The sequence below is a fragment of the Phacochoerus africanus genome, chromosome 8, assembly GCF_016906955.1.
Source record: "Phacochoerus africanus isolate WHEZ1 chromosome 8, ROS_Pafr_v1, whole genome shotgun sequence".
Classification (NCBI taxonomy): domain Eukaryota; kingdom Metazoa; phylum Chordata; class Mammalia; order Artiodactyla; family Suidae; genus Phacochoerus; species Phacochoerus africanus.
Window position 1 is genome coordinate 145,141,314 of NC_062551.1, and position 17,320 is coordinate 145,158,633.

At 44.6% G+C, this 17,320-nt stretch overlaps 1 protein-coding gene across 2 annotated transcripts in view; it reads left to right on the forward strand.

Annotated features, from left to right (window-relative positions):
- Positions 1 to 5,298, forward strand: part of SLC35D1 (solute carrier family 35 member D1) — a 59,534-nt gene extending 54,236 nt beyond the window's left edge. For both annotated transcript variants that reach the window (XM_047788733.1, XM_047788734.1), the window contains one exon: positions 4,969 to 5,298. In XM_047788733.1, coding sequence (XP_047644689.1) covers positions 4,969 to 5,077 — 109 coding nt within the window. In that variant the 3' untranslated portion in view covers positions 5,078 to 5,298. The remainder of the gene's footprint in view (positions 1 to 4,968) is intronic.
- Positions 5,299 to 17,320: the final 12,022 nt, after the last annotated feature.

Here is a 17,320-nt window from a genome sequence, read left to right on the forward strand (position 1 = left end):
ATTCTTTGTCTTTCTTTATGTCTTTTGTTTTAAAGTCTATTTTGTCTGATATGAGTATGGCAACTCCTGCTTTCCTGTCATGTCTGTTGGCATGAAATATTTTTTCCCACTCCTTCACTTTCAATCTACATGTATCCTTTGTCCTAAGGTGAGTTTCTTGTAGGCAGCATAAGATTTTTAAAAAATGAATATTTAGGATGCTTGCCTGTATCAATACCAACGCCAAAGTGTTGGAGGTCATCAACTTTAATGTGGACATTTATGGAGCCAATATATTAGTGAGAAGTTCTTTGAAGGAACAGAAGATCTCTTTTTTTTTTGTCTTTTTTTCCCTGCCTTTTCTAGGGCCACTCCCGCAGCATATGGAGGTTCCCAGGCTAGGGGTCGAATCAGAGCTGTAGCCACCGGCCTGCGCCAGAGCCACAGCAACGTGGGATCCGAGCCGTGTCTGCGACCTACACCACAGCTCATGGCAGCAATGCTGGATCCTTAACCCAGTGAGTGAGGCCAGGGATCAAACCTGCAACCTCATGGTTCCTAGTTGGATTCGTTAACCACTGCGCCATGACGGGAAGCCCAGAACAGAAGATCTTGATTCAGAACCATTTAGTAGTGATGTGTAATTTTCCTCCCAAATTAGGGCTTTTCCCTTTCTTTTCTCCATCCACCTCATCCCCTCCTCCCAGTTTCTCCACATTCTCAAAGCTGCTAGGAAGCAATTGATATTCTTACAGAGCATTAACGCGTCACTGCTTGGCACGTAGTATCCTTGTTGATGAATATTTACTTCTCTTCAGGTGATTCAGGAATGGCCATTTCTGAAAACGTAAATATTTGATAATAATCAAGTCAGGAATGAACATGAGGTGAAAGCCTTTTATTATTGCCTCATGTTAGAACTTGCTAAAATCTGAACAGTCTGTGTTCTTTAATAAATTCCAGAGTTAACCAAAACATCTGCAGAGAGCGTTGTCCTTTTGCTCAGGTTATTTAAACAACTCTGTGGCAACAGTATGTGCTTTTCTTGCATCGGGATGAATGTCCTTCCTCCACACTCTGCCTTTGTTAACAGGGCATCTTGCTTCTGGTGTGTGAGTATCGGAGCTGACCTGGAAGGGTGAGGGGAGAAGGGAATAAATATTTCCTGGTTGCTTACTCTATGCCAGGATTAGAGCGTGGTTCTTTTTTTTTTTTTTTTTTTTGTCTTTTTAGGGCCACACCTGTGGCATATGGAGGTTCCCAGGCTAGGAGTCCAATTGGAGCTGTAGCCGCCAGCCTATGCCAGAGCCACAGCAACGCCAGATCCGAGCCGCATCTGTAACCAACACCACAGCTCACGGCAACGCCAGATCCTTAACCCACTGAGCACGGCCAGGGATCAAACCTGCAACATCATGGTTCCTAGTCGGATTCGTTTCCTCTGTGCCACTACGGGAACTCCTAGAGCATGGTTCTTTTTTTTTTTTTTTTCCCCTTCTTTAAATAGTTTTTATTTTTTCCATTATAGCTGATTTATAGCATTCTGTTAATTTCCTGCTATATAGCAAAGTGACCCAGTTACACATACATATCTACCTTCTTTTCCTCACGTTATCCTCCATCATGCTCCTTCCCAGTGCTATGCAGCAGAATCTCATTGCTTATCCACTCCAAATGCAAGAGTTTGCATCTATTAACCCCAGATTCCCAGTGCATCCCACTCCCTCCCTCTCCCCCTCCTTGGTTCTTTATATATATCCCAATCCTCAAACAAGCCTAGATAGATCATATTGTTTTATTAATACAGAAATAGAATCTCAGAGAAATTAATAACAGCACAGAGCTAGCAGTATATTCAGGATTTGAACCAAGGGTTCATGTTTTTTTTTTGCTACACTAACGGGGGTGCAGGGCCCAGGATCCCCATCAGGAGGAAGTCCAGAGTGAATTCCAGGGCATTCTTTGTCGTCTGCTCTCCTACACTGCCCCATTATTTCTGTTTAGGTGGAATTGGCTGAATATGAACATAGCAGAATGTCTTGACAGGAAAAAAATAGAGCATTATGATATTTTAGGTTGTCGGGGGAGGGGGATGCAGAGGAGGGTGGGTGAAAGGTGGAGCAGCCAGTCTCCTTTTTGGCGGGGCAGGTGGGTTGGGAAGCAAAGGGCAATGGACTGTCATGTAGGTGTACCTGCGAACCTCAAAGAATGTTTCGTTTTGGCTGGGAAAGTGGCCGTAAGCCATCTGTCTCCTTGGGTCCTAGCCCAGCTACCAAGGAGCTCATCTCCTTGATGCACTAGCAAAACAAGAGAAGCTTCTCTAAGCGTCAGAGAAATCAGATTCTAAAAGAAAAAAAAAAAAGAGGGAAAAAAAAGTGGAAGAAAGGTACCAGATGAAGGGAAAGACAAAGCTTTCAACATCTGCTCAAAGATGGGGTCACAAGGCTCCCGCCTTTGAATGGGGCCATTGCACATACTCAGTTCCGCACTTATTTTCTTACTAAAACATTTTTTGTTGAAATATCGTTAATGTACACTATTATATGTTACAGATGTACATTATAGTGTTGCACAAGTTCGGCAGTTATTTGTTGTGCTGCCGCAAAGTGCCAAGCCTGTGCAGGGCACTCTCAAGAGCCTTGGGAAGTGGGGAGGCTGAAGGGAACACGATAAGGACCTGGAGGACCCAGTGGAACAGCAGCCGAAGGGAGGAAGCCCATTCAGTGGAGAAAATCAGACTGACTTTGGTTTTCTTCTGGTCCCCCGTGAGGATGCTCTGGGACCCTAAGCAAGTTCACGTAGGACTTCGGGGACCCAGTTTCTTCATCTGTAAAATGAGCACCTTGCAGGGCTATTGCATGTGAAATGCCTGACACGTGGTAGACTTCAATAGATGGTCACAATTTTTGTTTTGTTTTGTTTTTTGGGTTTTTTTTGTTTGTTTGTTTTGCTTTTTAGGGCCCCACATGCGGCAAATGGAGGTTCCCAGGCTAGGGGTCTAATCAGAGCTGTAGCTGCTGGCCTATGCCACAGCCTCAGCAATGCCAGATCCGAGCCTCATCTGCGACCTACCCCATAGCTCACAGCAACGCTGGATCTTTAACCCACTGAGCGAGGCCAGGGATCAAACCTGCAACCTCACAGTTCCTAGACGGATTCATTTCCACCACACCACGACGGGAACTCCCAGTGGTCGCAATTTGATGATTAAGTGCCCTGACTTAGTCATCATTTGATGATCCTGCTTCCTCACTTGCAGGAGGTGGGCTTCTCTTTCCTTCCTGGAGCTGCCCTGGAGCTGGGATGCCCAAGTCCAGAGGAGACTAGAACTGATATCAGATGAGCAGCAGGTGTATGAGTCAGGTGGTCAGGTAGAAGGTGGGGGCCAGACCCGGGCAGGGACATCTGAAAGCAGAGTGCGGACCAGGCTGCCGGCTGGGGACCCCAGGGAGTCCTGGGTGGCAGGCTTGGTGGGAGGGCTGGGGGCAGTTCAGCGTGTCAGCTCTCTGAGCCCCTCCAGCTTTCTTTGTTTAAAACTTGGGGGCAGGAGGCTGCTGCAGCCCAGGTGGGCTTGAAGACCCCACATGAGAGTAGAAAAGAGTAATCACTGTCCCCAAAGACGAACCCTCCTGGTGGTCGGTGTGATTTGACAAGTGTGAGGGGAAGCAACAAGCGACTCAGAGGCTGAGGGCGCAGATGGTGCGGTTTTCATTGTGAATTGACTCTAGGTGGAGAGAAGCGAGCTCTGTGAATCTCCCCACATCTCTGTATTCACCTACAGATGGAGACAGTTTTTTATTTGTATGAAAAAATAATAGTTCTTTGTCTTGGATGATTAGTTTTGAAAACATAGAAAATACAAATAGAAAAGAGATTACCTATAGCCTCACTGTCCACAGTAATCATTGTTAATATATTCTTGTTTTGTTCCTTCCAGACTTATTTCTATTCTCATGTTCATTTATTTTGTAGGGCCGCACCCGAGGCATATGGAGGTTCCCAGGCTAGGGGTTGAATCGGAGCTTCAGCTGCCGGTCTAGGATCCCCGACCCACTGAGTGAGGCCAGGGATCGAACCCGCATCCTCCTGGATACCAGTCAGATTTGTTTCCGCTGTGCCACAACGGGAACTCCTGATGTATACTGACGTACATGTTTATGTTCATTTCGATAAAATGGGATCGGGCAAGTCTCTAATGTTTTGTGAGGTTATTTTTTCATTTTAGATGTCATTGCCGGTTTTCATTTTATGTCATTTCGATGGATGCCTGGTATACTGTTACATGAATTTATGTGATTCCCTACTGAAGGACATTTATCCTTTAGCTAATTTTCTGCAGTTATAAATTTTGTGGTAAATACTTTGTCTACAAGTCTCTGAAGATATATATACAGTTCATTCATGAAGTAGATTGCTAGATCAAAGGACAAGCAGAATTGTAAGGTGTTTATTTCAGCAAATTATCTTCCAGGAAAGTTGTATAAAATTGGCACTCCTGGAGTTCCCGTCGTGGCTCAGTGGGTAACGGACCCGACTGGTAACCATGAGGTTGTGGGTTTGATCCCTAGCCTCGCCCAGTGGGTTAAGGATCCGGCATTGCCGTGAGCTGTGGTGTAGGTCACAGACGCGGCTCGGATCCCGAGTTGCTGTGGCTGTGGTGTAGGCCAGCGGCTGTAGCTCCGATTAGACCCCTAGTCTGGAAACCTCCATGTGCCATGGGTGGGGCCCTAAAAAAAGACAAAAGACCAAAAAAAAAAAAAAAATTGGTCCTCCTGCTGGCAAGTATGTACAAACATTCATTTTCCCAAAGCATCAACAACAGTGGATAATACCACGCTGCAGCAATGTCTCTAGTTTGGTTGATGAAATTGTTGTATGTTTTAATTTTATGTGCTATTGAGGTATAAAGGCAGCTCCCACCCTTGCCCTGGTCTCCGTTATATCTGCCCTTCCTTCCTTCCTCCCTGATGGCGATTTTCTCTTTTGCAGTATTGCTGGGAGCCTGGTGTATTCCTATATCACTTTCTCTGAGGAGCAGCTGAGCAAACAGTCAGAGGCCAGTAACAAGCTGGACAATAAGGGGAAAGGAGCAGTATGACCTGAGGATTGCTTCAGCCACCTCGGCCAAGTTTATGATCAGCTCGGGACACTGGCATTTCCTACACAGATACGGAGGGGTCTTGGTTACGGAGGACATACCGTTTCTTTGCACTTGTACAATCCGAGGATTGATTGCTGCCTTTTTAAATCTTATGAGAGAAACTTACAACTGATTCTTTTAAATATGCCATTTGAAATAATTTATATCAGACTGGAAAACGTACTGGGCTTTTTAATTTATTTTTCTTCGATGCTGACGGTGAAACATCCATGTTTTGAAAATAGTTTATTCCATAGCTTGATCATCCAGGTGTCCCTGGGAGCTGCAGATAGAAAGCGCTCCAGCCGGAGCCTCATCAGTCGCACCATTGCTGTGTCTGGAGGCAGCTTCGCATTCCTCTTGCTGGAAACGCAGCTGAGTATCTGACTTCCTCTGCTTTGAATTTTCTTTCTGAGCGATTGCATTTTCTTCATAAAGATATCATCACTGCTCTCGCCAGAGATGACACCTTTGGCACTAAAGAAACAGGTGCGGCTTTGCTGTGTATGGGTTTGCACGTTGGCTTCCCTGAGAACTCATGGAATGAGCAGCGTATGTTCCTTGAAAATATCCTGTTCCCTCTTTGTGGGGTGGGGTGGGGATGATGAAGGAATGGAGGAAGTAGGCCTTTTTTACTCTTTTATTCATCTGAGTCACTCATTCAACTAAAGCTTATTGAGTATGTGATACATGCCAGGCATTGTGCTCCGTGCTGGGGGTAGGATACTGTTGGAGTAGCTGCCTGATCTCACTTCCGCTGTAGTGACCAAGGGTGACACCGAGAATTTAGCTCTGTTGGTTTATTCAGAAGACGTGGTGACGATGAACAAGTCATGGAAACTTTGCAGCTCTCAGAAAGCGCAGGTCTGGGAGTAGGTTTAAAAGCCTCTGTCTTCAGCCCAGAGTGATGTGAAACTGAATCCTACACTGTAGCTCAAATGCACGGGGAACGCTGCCGTCGTAAACCTCGCAGCTCAGCCTTTCTTCTCCGGGAAAAACAGCAAGCAGGTGAGCACCATCTCTTTCACCACGCTTCCTGCCTCTGGGTTTGGTTGCTCCTCTTTTTCCTCCTCTTGGAATCCACACGGCTCCGTCTTCCATTTCTGAATGCCTTGGTTTGAGAGGAAAGGCAGTTGAGATTTTCTGCATTGTGGAGGCTCGGACTTTGGCAGCAGCAGTGTCAGAACCAACACCTTCCCTTCTGCTTAAACGGAGCAGCATTCCTCTTTCTCGTGGACCCTCCCACCTCCGTCCCACATCTCTTGGTCACTTCCTACACATCCTCCCTCCTCTCGGGAGCTGGGCTGCCTCCTGCGAGAGCAGCTGTGGGTGGACGTTGCCTGAGTTGCCTCTCTGGGTGAGTCGGGTGTGTTAACTCACACACAGTAGTGTGACTTGGCTTAAGACACCTGTTGACTTTGGAGGTGCGTGTTTTCTCAGGCAGCTGTGCAGTCAGTGTGCAAGAGGTTGGGTACTTTTGTGTGGGTACAAACCCTGGCTTCCATTTCATTGGGTTTGCAGTTTACTGGGCATTGTTGACCTAAGCAGTTCATGTTTTGATGCCTCAACGGGAGACCCAGAAGGTTTTGATTTCTTTCTGTTTTTGAAAAAGGATCGTGTTGACGTCATTTTCATATTCGTATATCTCCCTTCCTTTAGTTTGTCGGCATCAAAGCTTGGCCCTTGGTGCTGGGTCCTTAGAAGTAGCCTCATGTTGACTCCTAAGTTTCAGGCTCCCTGTAACTTGGTTTCCAGTATTTTGTGAGCTGAGAAAATTCAAGCCGGGAGAAAAGGATACTCTGTGCAAGATATTTTATGGTGTCTAATTGTCCCTATTTTTATTGATACGAAAACAAGACTCAGAGAAAGTGAGGTGACTTGATGATAAGTCAAAATTCCTGTTTTTTTCCCCGGAACCATGTTGCCATTGACAACTGCTCTTCTTCTCTGAGGGAGTGAGGAAATGGGGGTGCCAGCCGAGCTAGCTTGAGTCTTTCAAGGAGGCGCTGGTTGATTGAATATGGAGTTGAAGAGGAACAGGCTTTGCAGATCAGGGGGAGTCACTCCGCAGGCGAGAGCTTTATCTCCCTTTCAGGCTGGCCTCAGGTGACAGGCACTTCTGGCTATGAACTTTACCTGCCACCGCCGGATTTTGCCGGGCGACAGTGAAAAGCTGCCATGGGAGCTGACTTGAGCAGTTCTGTTCCTCCTTCCATCAGCCACATGAAGGAGGGAGCTTTGATGTTAGAAGTAGTTTGTGCGGTAGAATTTCTCAGCATGAAAGGCCTTCGGTTGCATTTAGAGGTGTTGGGCCAGAACCCCATCAGGGGTTGAGCTTCTTGGGGATCAGGTTCCCTTGAAAATCTGCCATCTCTCCAGGGTTATTTGAGGAAATCATGTATGGTTATAGATTCGCTAAATGAACATGACCTCAGGGCCCCTGGCCTGTGCTGAACTTTCTGACCGACTCGCAGCAGTAGAGCAGTGTAAGCTTCGTCCTTGTCCCTGTTGATTCCTTGGTGGCTGCTTCACCCGCTACTAGCATTTGAAGATGAGAGGAAGAAGCCTGGGGAAGTGGGAGATTGAATAGACTGGCCAACTGTTTTTTTTTGGCTGTGCTCATGGGCCAGGGATCAAACCTAAGCCATGGCAGTGACAATGCCGAAACTCCCAGCCAACCATGTTGAAGTCGATTTGCAGGCTTGATTATAGAACACGAAAAGATTTACCTGGTATTCCAGCATCTTATAAGACAAGCATTCTTTGGCCTGTTAGCTACCACCTGCGAGACAAAGAGGCCATATAGAGTTAAATCCTTCATTTGCCCTTGGAGACAAAGGAGCTGTGGTGAGAATCCTGAAAGCCGCATTCTGTGACCACTGGCTCCTCTTCTTGAGTCAGGCACAGCAAAGTCCTCTTTGGCCAGTCTGTTTTCCAGTCCGTGCCAGATTACTTTGAATAACCCTGGTTGGCCAGGCAACACATGGCTCAATGGCCCATGATTTTTAAAATTCCTTTCTATGGCTGTTGCCTCTATGAGTCAGTCCTTAGCAGGATCCAACGTGCCTGTAGGTTAAGAAAGGAAAGTATGTTTGCAGGCTTTCTGAGGTCCTTATGTGCCAGGAATGCGTGGAAAGCTCTCATCAGTGATACTGATGTAGGGTCTTCCTGGAAAGAACAGGAGAGTTTCACTTTGGATCCGTCTGGAATAGTGCCCGGGATTTGGGGCGGGCCTGCCTTTGCTTTTGCTATTATGGTTTTGATCAGGGAGCGAAGATTGTTTTATGCTAGGCATTATGCTAAGCTCTGGGGCAGCTGAGATGAAGAGGACATGGATCTTGTTCTCCAGGAATGTGTAATTCTTTAGCCAGACTCTAGTTGAGAAAAAGAAGCAGATTTATGAGTTAAAGCTACCTGCGCAGTTGTCAGCGTCGCTGCCGAGGGGTGTCTCCCCCACAGAGCTGAATGAAGCACTTTTTTAGTCCAAGGAGATTCACACTAGTCCTCTAGCCCTGAGTGCCAGGCTGTTAGAATTGTGCCCGTAGTCTGGTCCCTCCTGCCTCGCCTGCACGTATCCTGCCTCCCCAGGGCTGTGTCATGTTGGTTCTTCCTATGAACAGGGCTGTAATTGACTTGTCCTTCCCTGGGGGGGGAATAATAACATTCAGAATAAATGAGACAACAGATGCAAACTACTCAGCACAATGCCTAGTACATATTAGGCACTCAGCAAATGTCACTGTCCTTTATTTCATGGTGAGACTAGAGGCAAAGAGTAAGACTCTTATTAATTTGCGCTCCTTCAATGCTAGAGGCCCGGGCAGTGTAAATTACCTTTTAAAATGCGACCCTCTATTTTGTTGCTTCTCGAATGCATTTTAAATAACAGTTTCTGTTCACGGTCTTTTTAAAAATACCTACTTGATATAATCGTGGCTCTTGTGTGGTGCAGGTGCCTCCACCTGTTTTTAAAAAAAAAAAGTATTTGCATATTTTGATACATTTCAAAAAAGAAAAATTATTTTCTATCTTAGAGGAAGACAACGACACTTCAGAAGGGTGATTCAGTTACAGGTTTCCGTTGGCCACCCTAAAGGAGCCCCTGGGTCGGTCAGACATTCGCTCTCCCCTTCTCCTGATTAAATGCATTAACTTCGTGCTGGCTTGAGTCCAGCTTCATCTCAGCCGCTGGTCTTTGTGAACCTCTGGCGCCATCACTGTTCTCTAAACCCATCTCCTGCTTCTTCTTCGTACCATGCCCCTTCATCGTGGAATGAGGAGATACTCTACGGTGGGTCTTCTTTTTAAGCTTTCTTTTTTGAAAATACTTTTTTAAAGGGAAATCTACTGGTTAGATTTTTGTCTCACAAAAAATGTTTTTAGAGATTATTTTGTTCATAAATGTTTCTTTCTCATGCTGATGATCAACTGATTTTTTTTGTCTACAGACGTTGGCCTATCACAGTATTTTTTCAATATAGATTCTATTTACCAAATGACCATTTTAGTGTTTTTAAAAGGTACTGAGGATTGCGATATGTAAGTCAGGTGACATAAATATGAAAATTATGTGCCTAAATATTTTTGTAAAGATATCCAATAAATAACTTTTTCTTCAACATGTGTATTAAAATTTCTAAGTGCCTACAGAGACGGTCAAGAGCCATACGTCTGTCCGAATTTAAGAGGATGGCATCCAGGTTTGTGGATTGAGGCCCAGTAATAATACATTTACCATTGTGGTAGTATGATTTTTAATAGGAATATATATTTGGTCTTTGTTCCTGGTACATAGCTCCTAAACCCTTGTAATTTTTGCACATGCGTGCATGCATGTGTGTGTATGTGTGTCTGTGTGTGTGCACGCATGTGTAATTTTTTATATAAGAGCTATGGGAACACCTTACGTTATAGTATTTGGTTTTGTTTCTAGTTCCTGCTATAGCTCCAGAGCCCTAAAGGTGAAATGGGTGTCTTTTCAATGTTAGCATCTTTCAACTAGACCTGAGTTTATGTTAATGAGGTGACTCTTGGAAAGCCCCTAAGGCTGGGAGCTGGTTGCCAGGGGAACCCACTGAGTGATTGATACTGGAACTTTCAGCCACTGGAACTTCCCAAGTGGAGGGAAGAGGGCCTAGGGGAGAGTGGCTGGAGGTTGAATCAGTCACTAGTGGCCAGTGATTTAATCAATCATGTCCACATAATGAAGCCTACATAAAACCCCCTAAGCCAGGAGATGCAGGCACTTCCAGATTACTGAACCTGCAGAGGTGCCGGGAGGGTGGGGCTGGTGGGGAGGGCGTGGAAGCTCTGCACCCTTTCCCACTCACCTTGCCCTCTTGTACCTCTTCCATCTGCTGTTCCTGAGCTAATATCCTTTCTATAATAAACTGATACTTTTGTAAGTAAACTGTGTTCCTGAATTCTGTGGGCCATTCTGTATAAACAAAGTAATCAAGCCTGAGGAGAGGGTGTGATTTGTAGCTGTGGTCAGAGGCACAGCTAACAATCTGAATTTATGATTTGCATTGAAAATGGGTTAGGGGAACAGTCTTGTGAGACTGAGCCCTGAGTCTGTGGGATCTAACGCTAACTCCATGAAGAGTGTTGGGATTTAATGGTATACCCAACTGGTGTAGCAGAAGTCCATTAAAGGCTTTTTTTTTTAGGGCCACACCAGCAGCATATGGAGGTTCCCAGGCTAGGGGGTTGGATTGAAGCTGCAGTTGCCGGCCTACACCACAGCCACAGCAACGCAAGAGCCAAGCCTCATCAGCGACCTACACCACAGCTCATGGCAATGCCAGACCCTTAACCCACTGAGTGAGACCAGAGATCGAACCCGCATCCTCACGGATACTAGTAGGATTCTTTTCTGCTGTGCCACGACAGAAATTCCCTTAAGGCATTTTTAAAAAAGAAAAACTGGTAAAACACACAACAAATTTTACTGTCTTGATTCTTTTAGGTGTACAGTTCAGTAGTATTATATATATTTACATTGTTAAGCAACAATATATTTATGAAAGTTAAGCAACTTTTTCACCTTGTAAAACTGAAATCTATAACCATTAAATAACTCCCCTTTCCCCCTTCCCCTGAGTTCCTGGTAACTAGTCTTCTACTTTGTCGCTGTGAATTTGACTACTCTAGATAACTTGTATTGTTAGTGAAATCATACAGTATTTGTCTTTTTGTGACTGCCTTTGAGGTTGTATCCATGTTGTAACATGGGTCAGAATTTCTTTCCTTATTAAGGCTGAGTAATATTCCATTGTATTCCATGCCAGCTTTTGTCTATCTATTCATCCCCTGATGGACACTGGTTTCTTCCATCCTGTGGCTCTTGCGAATAATACTGCCAGACATACCAAGCTGTCAGTTGGGTTGCTGTAACAAATTGCCATGGACTGCCTTCAACGTTTATTTCCTCATAGTTCTAGAGGTTGGGATGTCCACGATAAAAATGCCAGCACATCTGGCATCTGGTAAGAGCCTCCGCCTGGGTTGGCAGATGTCCATCTTCTGACATCCTCACGTGTCTTTATTCTTCTTAAAAGTTCTCAAATCCTACCACGAGGGCCCCATCTTCATGACCTAGTTCCCTTCCAAAGGCCTCACCTCCAAATACTGGCTTTATGGGGGTTAGGGTTTTAACCATATGAATTTGAAGGGAGGGGCACAACATCAGTAGGAATGGGTGTGCAAACATGCTCCCAGTTCTTTTGGAATTGCTAGGTCATAGGGTAATTCTGTTTAATTTTTGAGGAGTTGCCATACTCTTTCCCATTGTCCCTGCACCATTCCCACCAGTAATGCACAAGGGTTCCAGTTTCCCATCCTTGGCAACACTTGTTCTTTCTGTTTTATTGATAGTAGGCATCCTAGTGGGTGGGAGGTAGTATCTCATTGTGACTTGTGTTTCCCTAATGATTAGTGATGAGCTTTTTTTTTTTCTTTTGTCTTTTTAGGGCTGCGTCTGCAGCATATGGAGGTTCCCAGGCTAGGGGTCTAATCAGAGCTGTTGCCATCAGCCTACGCCAGAGCCATAGCAACACCAGATCTGAGCCGTGTCTGTGACCTGCACAACAGCTCATGGCAACGCCAGATCCTCAACCCACTGAACCCACTGAGTGAGGCCATGGATTGAACCTGCAAACTCATGGTTCCTAGTTGGATTCATTTCTGCTGCGCCATGACGGGAATTCCAGTGATGAGTATTTTTCATATGCTTATTGGCCACTTACATACTTTGGAGAAATTTCTATTCAAGTCCACTTTTTAAAATTTTTTTATTTTTTTGTCTTTTTGCCATTTCTTGGGCCGCTCCCACGGCATATGGAGGTTCCCAGGCTAGGGGTCCAATCGGAGCTGTAGTCACCAGCCTACGCCAGAGCCACAGCAACGCGGGATCCGAGCCGCGTCTGCGACCTACACCACAGCTCACGGCAACGCCGGATCCCCAACCCACTGAGCAAGGCCAGGGATCGAACCTACAACCTCGTGGTTCCTAGTCGGATTCGTTAACCACTGCGCCACCACAGGAACGCCTCAAGTCCACTTTTTAAATTGCATTTTTTGTTGTTGTTCTTGAGTTGTAGGGAATTCTTCATAAATATTCTGAATTTTTACTGCTTACCAAATATATTATCTGCATATACTTTCTCCCATTCTGGAGGTTGCCTTTTTTTGTCCTTTGATACAGTTTTAAAATTTGATGATTATGTTTACTTTTATTGACTATGCTTTTTGTGTCCTATCAAGAGATTATTGACAAATCCATTGTCCTGCCTTTCCTCTGTTTTCTTGTTAAGAATTTTGTAATTTTAGGTCTTGGATCTGTTTATTTAAATTACTCAATGAATTTTATTACATTTATAGTTGTACAATGATCATCACAACCAAATTTTATTGTGTTTCCGTCCCAAACCCTCAGTGCGTCCCCCCACCCCCCAACCTGTCTCATTTGGAAACTCTAAATTTTTCAAAGACCGTGGATCTGTTTTGTTAGTTTTTGTACATGGCGTAAGGTAAGGGTCCAACTCCACTTTCTCCCACATGGCAATATCATCTTTCTTTTCTTTCTCTTTCCTCCCTTCCACCCTTCCTTCCTTCTCTTCCTTTTTCTTTTGCTTTGTAGGGCTGCACCTGTGGCATATGGACGTTTCTAGGCTAGGGTTCAAATCGGAGCTGCAGTAACTCAGGATCAGAGCCATATCTGTGACCTACATCACAGCTCACAGCAACGCCAGATCCTTAACCCACTGAGCAAAGCCAGGGATCGAACCTGCATCCTCATGGATACTAGTGGGGTTCATAACCCACTGAGCCACAACTGGAACTTCCCAGTTTTTCCGCTAACATTTGTTGAAGAGCCTGTCCTTAAGGCATGTGTTTTAGTCAACTTTAAGTATCTCCTTAGTTTGACTTTTTTTCTAATTTGTGAGATACATGCTCTTTTGTTCAGCCCTTGCTGGTTCACTGCCTTGCTTGACTCTTCAGTTAAGCAGGGCCTCAGTTACTGGGGAGCAACAGAGAAGAGGCCCTGCCTGAGAAGGGCAGGGTGCAGAGTTGGAACCTTTATGTATTCATAGCAGGTAAGCAGTGCAAGGTACTCCCAGGACTTCTTCCTGCAGCTCTCATCACATCTGTTCATCCATCCATCCAGAAAGACTGAGCTCACCAGGGCCAGCACTCAGCCTCTAGTAGAGGCCTGGCACAACCTTGTTTACAGGTGAAGCTCAGGGATGTACACCTGTGCAGTGTGGTTGTGGGGCCACATTCACATTCTCATCAGCTCGACTCCAAAGACCTGTCTGCTCCTCACCACCACGCTAGATCTTCGTTTCTCCAGGTCCGCTTGTAATAGACTTGGTGGTACCAAGCTCATCACCATCATACGACTGTCAAATGGCATTCTATTTTTTTTGTCTCTTTGCCTTTTCTAGGGCCGCTCCCACGGCATATGGAGGATACCAGGCTAGGGGTCTAATCGGAGCTGTAGCCACTGGCCCACGCCAGAGCCACAGCAACGCGGGATCCGAGTCGTGTCTGTGACCGACACCACAGCTCATGGCAACACTGGATCCTTAACCCACTGAGCAAGGCCAGCAATCGAACCGGCAACCTCATGGTTCCTAGTCGGATTTGTTTAACCACTGTGCCACGACGGGAACGCCACAAATGGCATTCTTCATTCAAGGTTCACATACGACAGAATTAAAGCTGGCATGAGCTGGTGGGCTGGTTGAATCTGAGAAGGGAAAGCAGCCATGCTTTTCAGTTGTGCTGATGGTGCCCTCTTGTGGCAACAGCTACCACCAAGGATGTGATGGAAGGCAGTTTGCTTTCCAAGAAGGAAAAGCAGTATAATACACTGAAAGCCTAGACTATGCTTTCAGAGTTGGGCCTTTATCATGTGTTTTCATATCACAATGCTTTACTGCTGTACAGATGGTGGGTTAAACAAGGCTGAGGGATTTGTTCAGTTTTCCTCAGCCGATAAAGTAAAATCTGGACTCGGATTCTAAAATCTTTTCTTTCCAGAGCATTCCAGGATAACATCCCTGTGTTAGGAGAATGCAGTAAGAGAGCTTCACCAGAGTGCCTCCTCATGTCTGCTTATGCTTCAGGTAAGTACTTTTTTTTTTTCAATGAGTATTTTTAACAACGCTATCTGCAAATGATGACAGAATCATGAAACTATCTGAGGTATGTGTAAATCTAAAGAAGGAAAAATGCCATTCTATCTGGGAATGGTAGAAAGAAAGCTCCTTAGGAGAAATGGCATTTAAGCTGATTCCTAAAGGCTAATGGGGATTCAACTGAAAAGATATTGGACAGACAGGCCTCCAGCATTCCAGACCAAGGTATCTGCTTCTGACTGGAATGGACCCCCTACAAACTTGATGTCTTTATAGCACCTGCCCTCATCTCTATGGGCCTTCCTTGGCCAGCCTACCTGAAACGGTACCCACCAAACTCCCTTCCCTTTCCATGCTTATCTCCATAGCACTTGTCTCCTCTGATGGAACTTAAGCTTAACGAGGGCAGAGATATTGGTCTGTTTTGTTTGCTGTAGTGTCTCTGGCACCCCTGGGGACCGTGCAGGGACACACGCCCTGAATTGAGGCCCTCTAGACAGAGTTGCCAATTAACATCTACACTTTTTGAGCACAGGAAGGCAGAAACATGGCCTCTTACTCATTTTAGAAGGATCATGCTGGCTGCAGTATCTGGAATGTATACTGTAGCCGACAAATTCAAATCTTCCAGGGGCCAGGCAGGTAAACAGTGTGAATCTGAATGAATGCAATCAATAGATACAATAAATAGTGAAGGCCTGCTTAAAGGCATTCAAATTCAAACAAAACAGATCTGCCAGACAGTGTGCCTAAATCAAGGAATGGCTGTTGATCGGATGTGCACTATAACACGATCACTGAGGATGCCGTGCAGATTATAGGTGGGCATCAAAGAGGGTGGGCCTGATCAGCTAACTGTATCAGCTAGCGAAGGATGTACCCTCCTGGTGAGAAATGATGGCGTCTTACAAGTGGGGTTATGAAAGCACAGTAGAGAAACAGGATTCGAGTTATTTCAGGAAGAAATCTGTTTCTATTTCTTGTTTTTATAAGTGTGGTGAAAATTTTTTCCCCCTGAATCTAGCGTCTTCAGCAGACCAAACAGGAACATTTTAAAGATATTTATCTTAGGTTTCCACATGTTTTCCAAAGAGGAAATTTGAAGTGTAGCAATGGAACAGAGCACCTGCAACCACGGTAAAAATAGTTACTGAGCATTTGCTACGTGCTAGGTAGGCATCTTACCTACGTATTGATACATTTTACTTTTCTACACCTTTGAAGTGTAGTTGATTTATAATTTTGTTCGGTGTACAGCAAAGTGATTCATATATATATATATGAATCACTTTTCATATTCTTTTCCCTTATTGGTTATTACAAAATATTGTAATATAGTTTCCTATGCTACACAGTAAGTCTTGTTGGTTATTTATTCTATATATAGTAGTGTATATATGTTAATCCCAAATTCCTATTTTTATCCCTCCCTTCCTTTCCCCTTTGGTAACCATAGTTTGTTTTCTATGTCTGTGAGTCTATTTCTATTTTGTAATTAAGTTCATTTGCATATTGATACATTTTAATCCTATAAACTATTAAGTTCTACTATTATACTTACTTTAGAGGTGAGGAAACAGACACAGGAAGGTCCTATTGTTGGGACAGTGGTAATTGCTTTGTAGCATATGAATTTGCTTTCCTGTTAGGCCTGGAACAAGCAATATGGTGTAATGGTTGAGGGTGGAATAAGTGTCAAATTACTTATTCTTTAAAACTAGTTATGTGTCAGGAAGGAAAAAGAGGGAGGTGACCTTGTCTAAGAAGCTCAGTCTAAGACTGCTGAACTTTGATAAGTCATTTCTCCATTTTGGGCCTTAGGTTTTTAGGCCTTAGAAGGAAAACTTCTATAAAATCAAAGGGCTGAGTGGGAGATTCACACTCAGAAGGGCCACATTTGACTGTGGCAGGCTCCTGTCACCCAGTTGCTGCCTCATTTACGGGCTTGTTGGCTTTGCAGAAGCCTCAGTGTACAGGCGTCTATTGTAGCTGATGTACCTAGCAAAGCCCACTCTGCTGGTTTGATGTTGGCTTCCTGTTTATGTGCCTCTTTGCCAGTTACACTAACAAAGTAATGGAAACTGGAATCAACTACCAAGTGAGTGGTACCAAAAAGTTGAAGGCTACTACAAGTTTGTAATTCTGAAACCCACATTGCTCTGAAAATCAAATTTTTTCTTGAGTTTATTGCCAAACTAATTTGGCAGCAATACTTGACCTGAAATTTGTGTGGATATGGATACATTTTATTGTGGACATAAGTGTTTTTTACCATAGGTTCTATATCCTGCTATAGGTCTTTTTATATTACCTCCCTAAAATCTGAAAAATTCAGGCTATAGGGATTTTGGATAAGGGATTGTGGACCTGTGCCATTAATGGGTCTGTGTCTAGTACTTTGCGGAGGGTGAATATTTTCCTGTGTGTAATTTTATAGTCCCAATGGTCCTGTGATAGTGGCATTGTATCATGCCTATTTTACAGATGGGCAGTTTAAGTGTCTTGTCTAGCACAAAACTATAATGCATTAGTCAAATCAAGAGGATCAATCAATCTT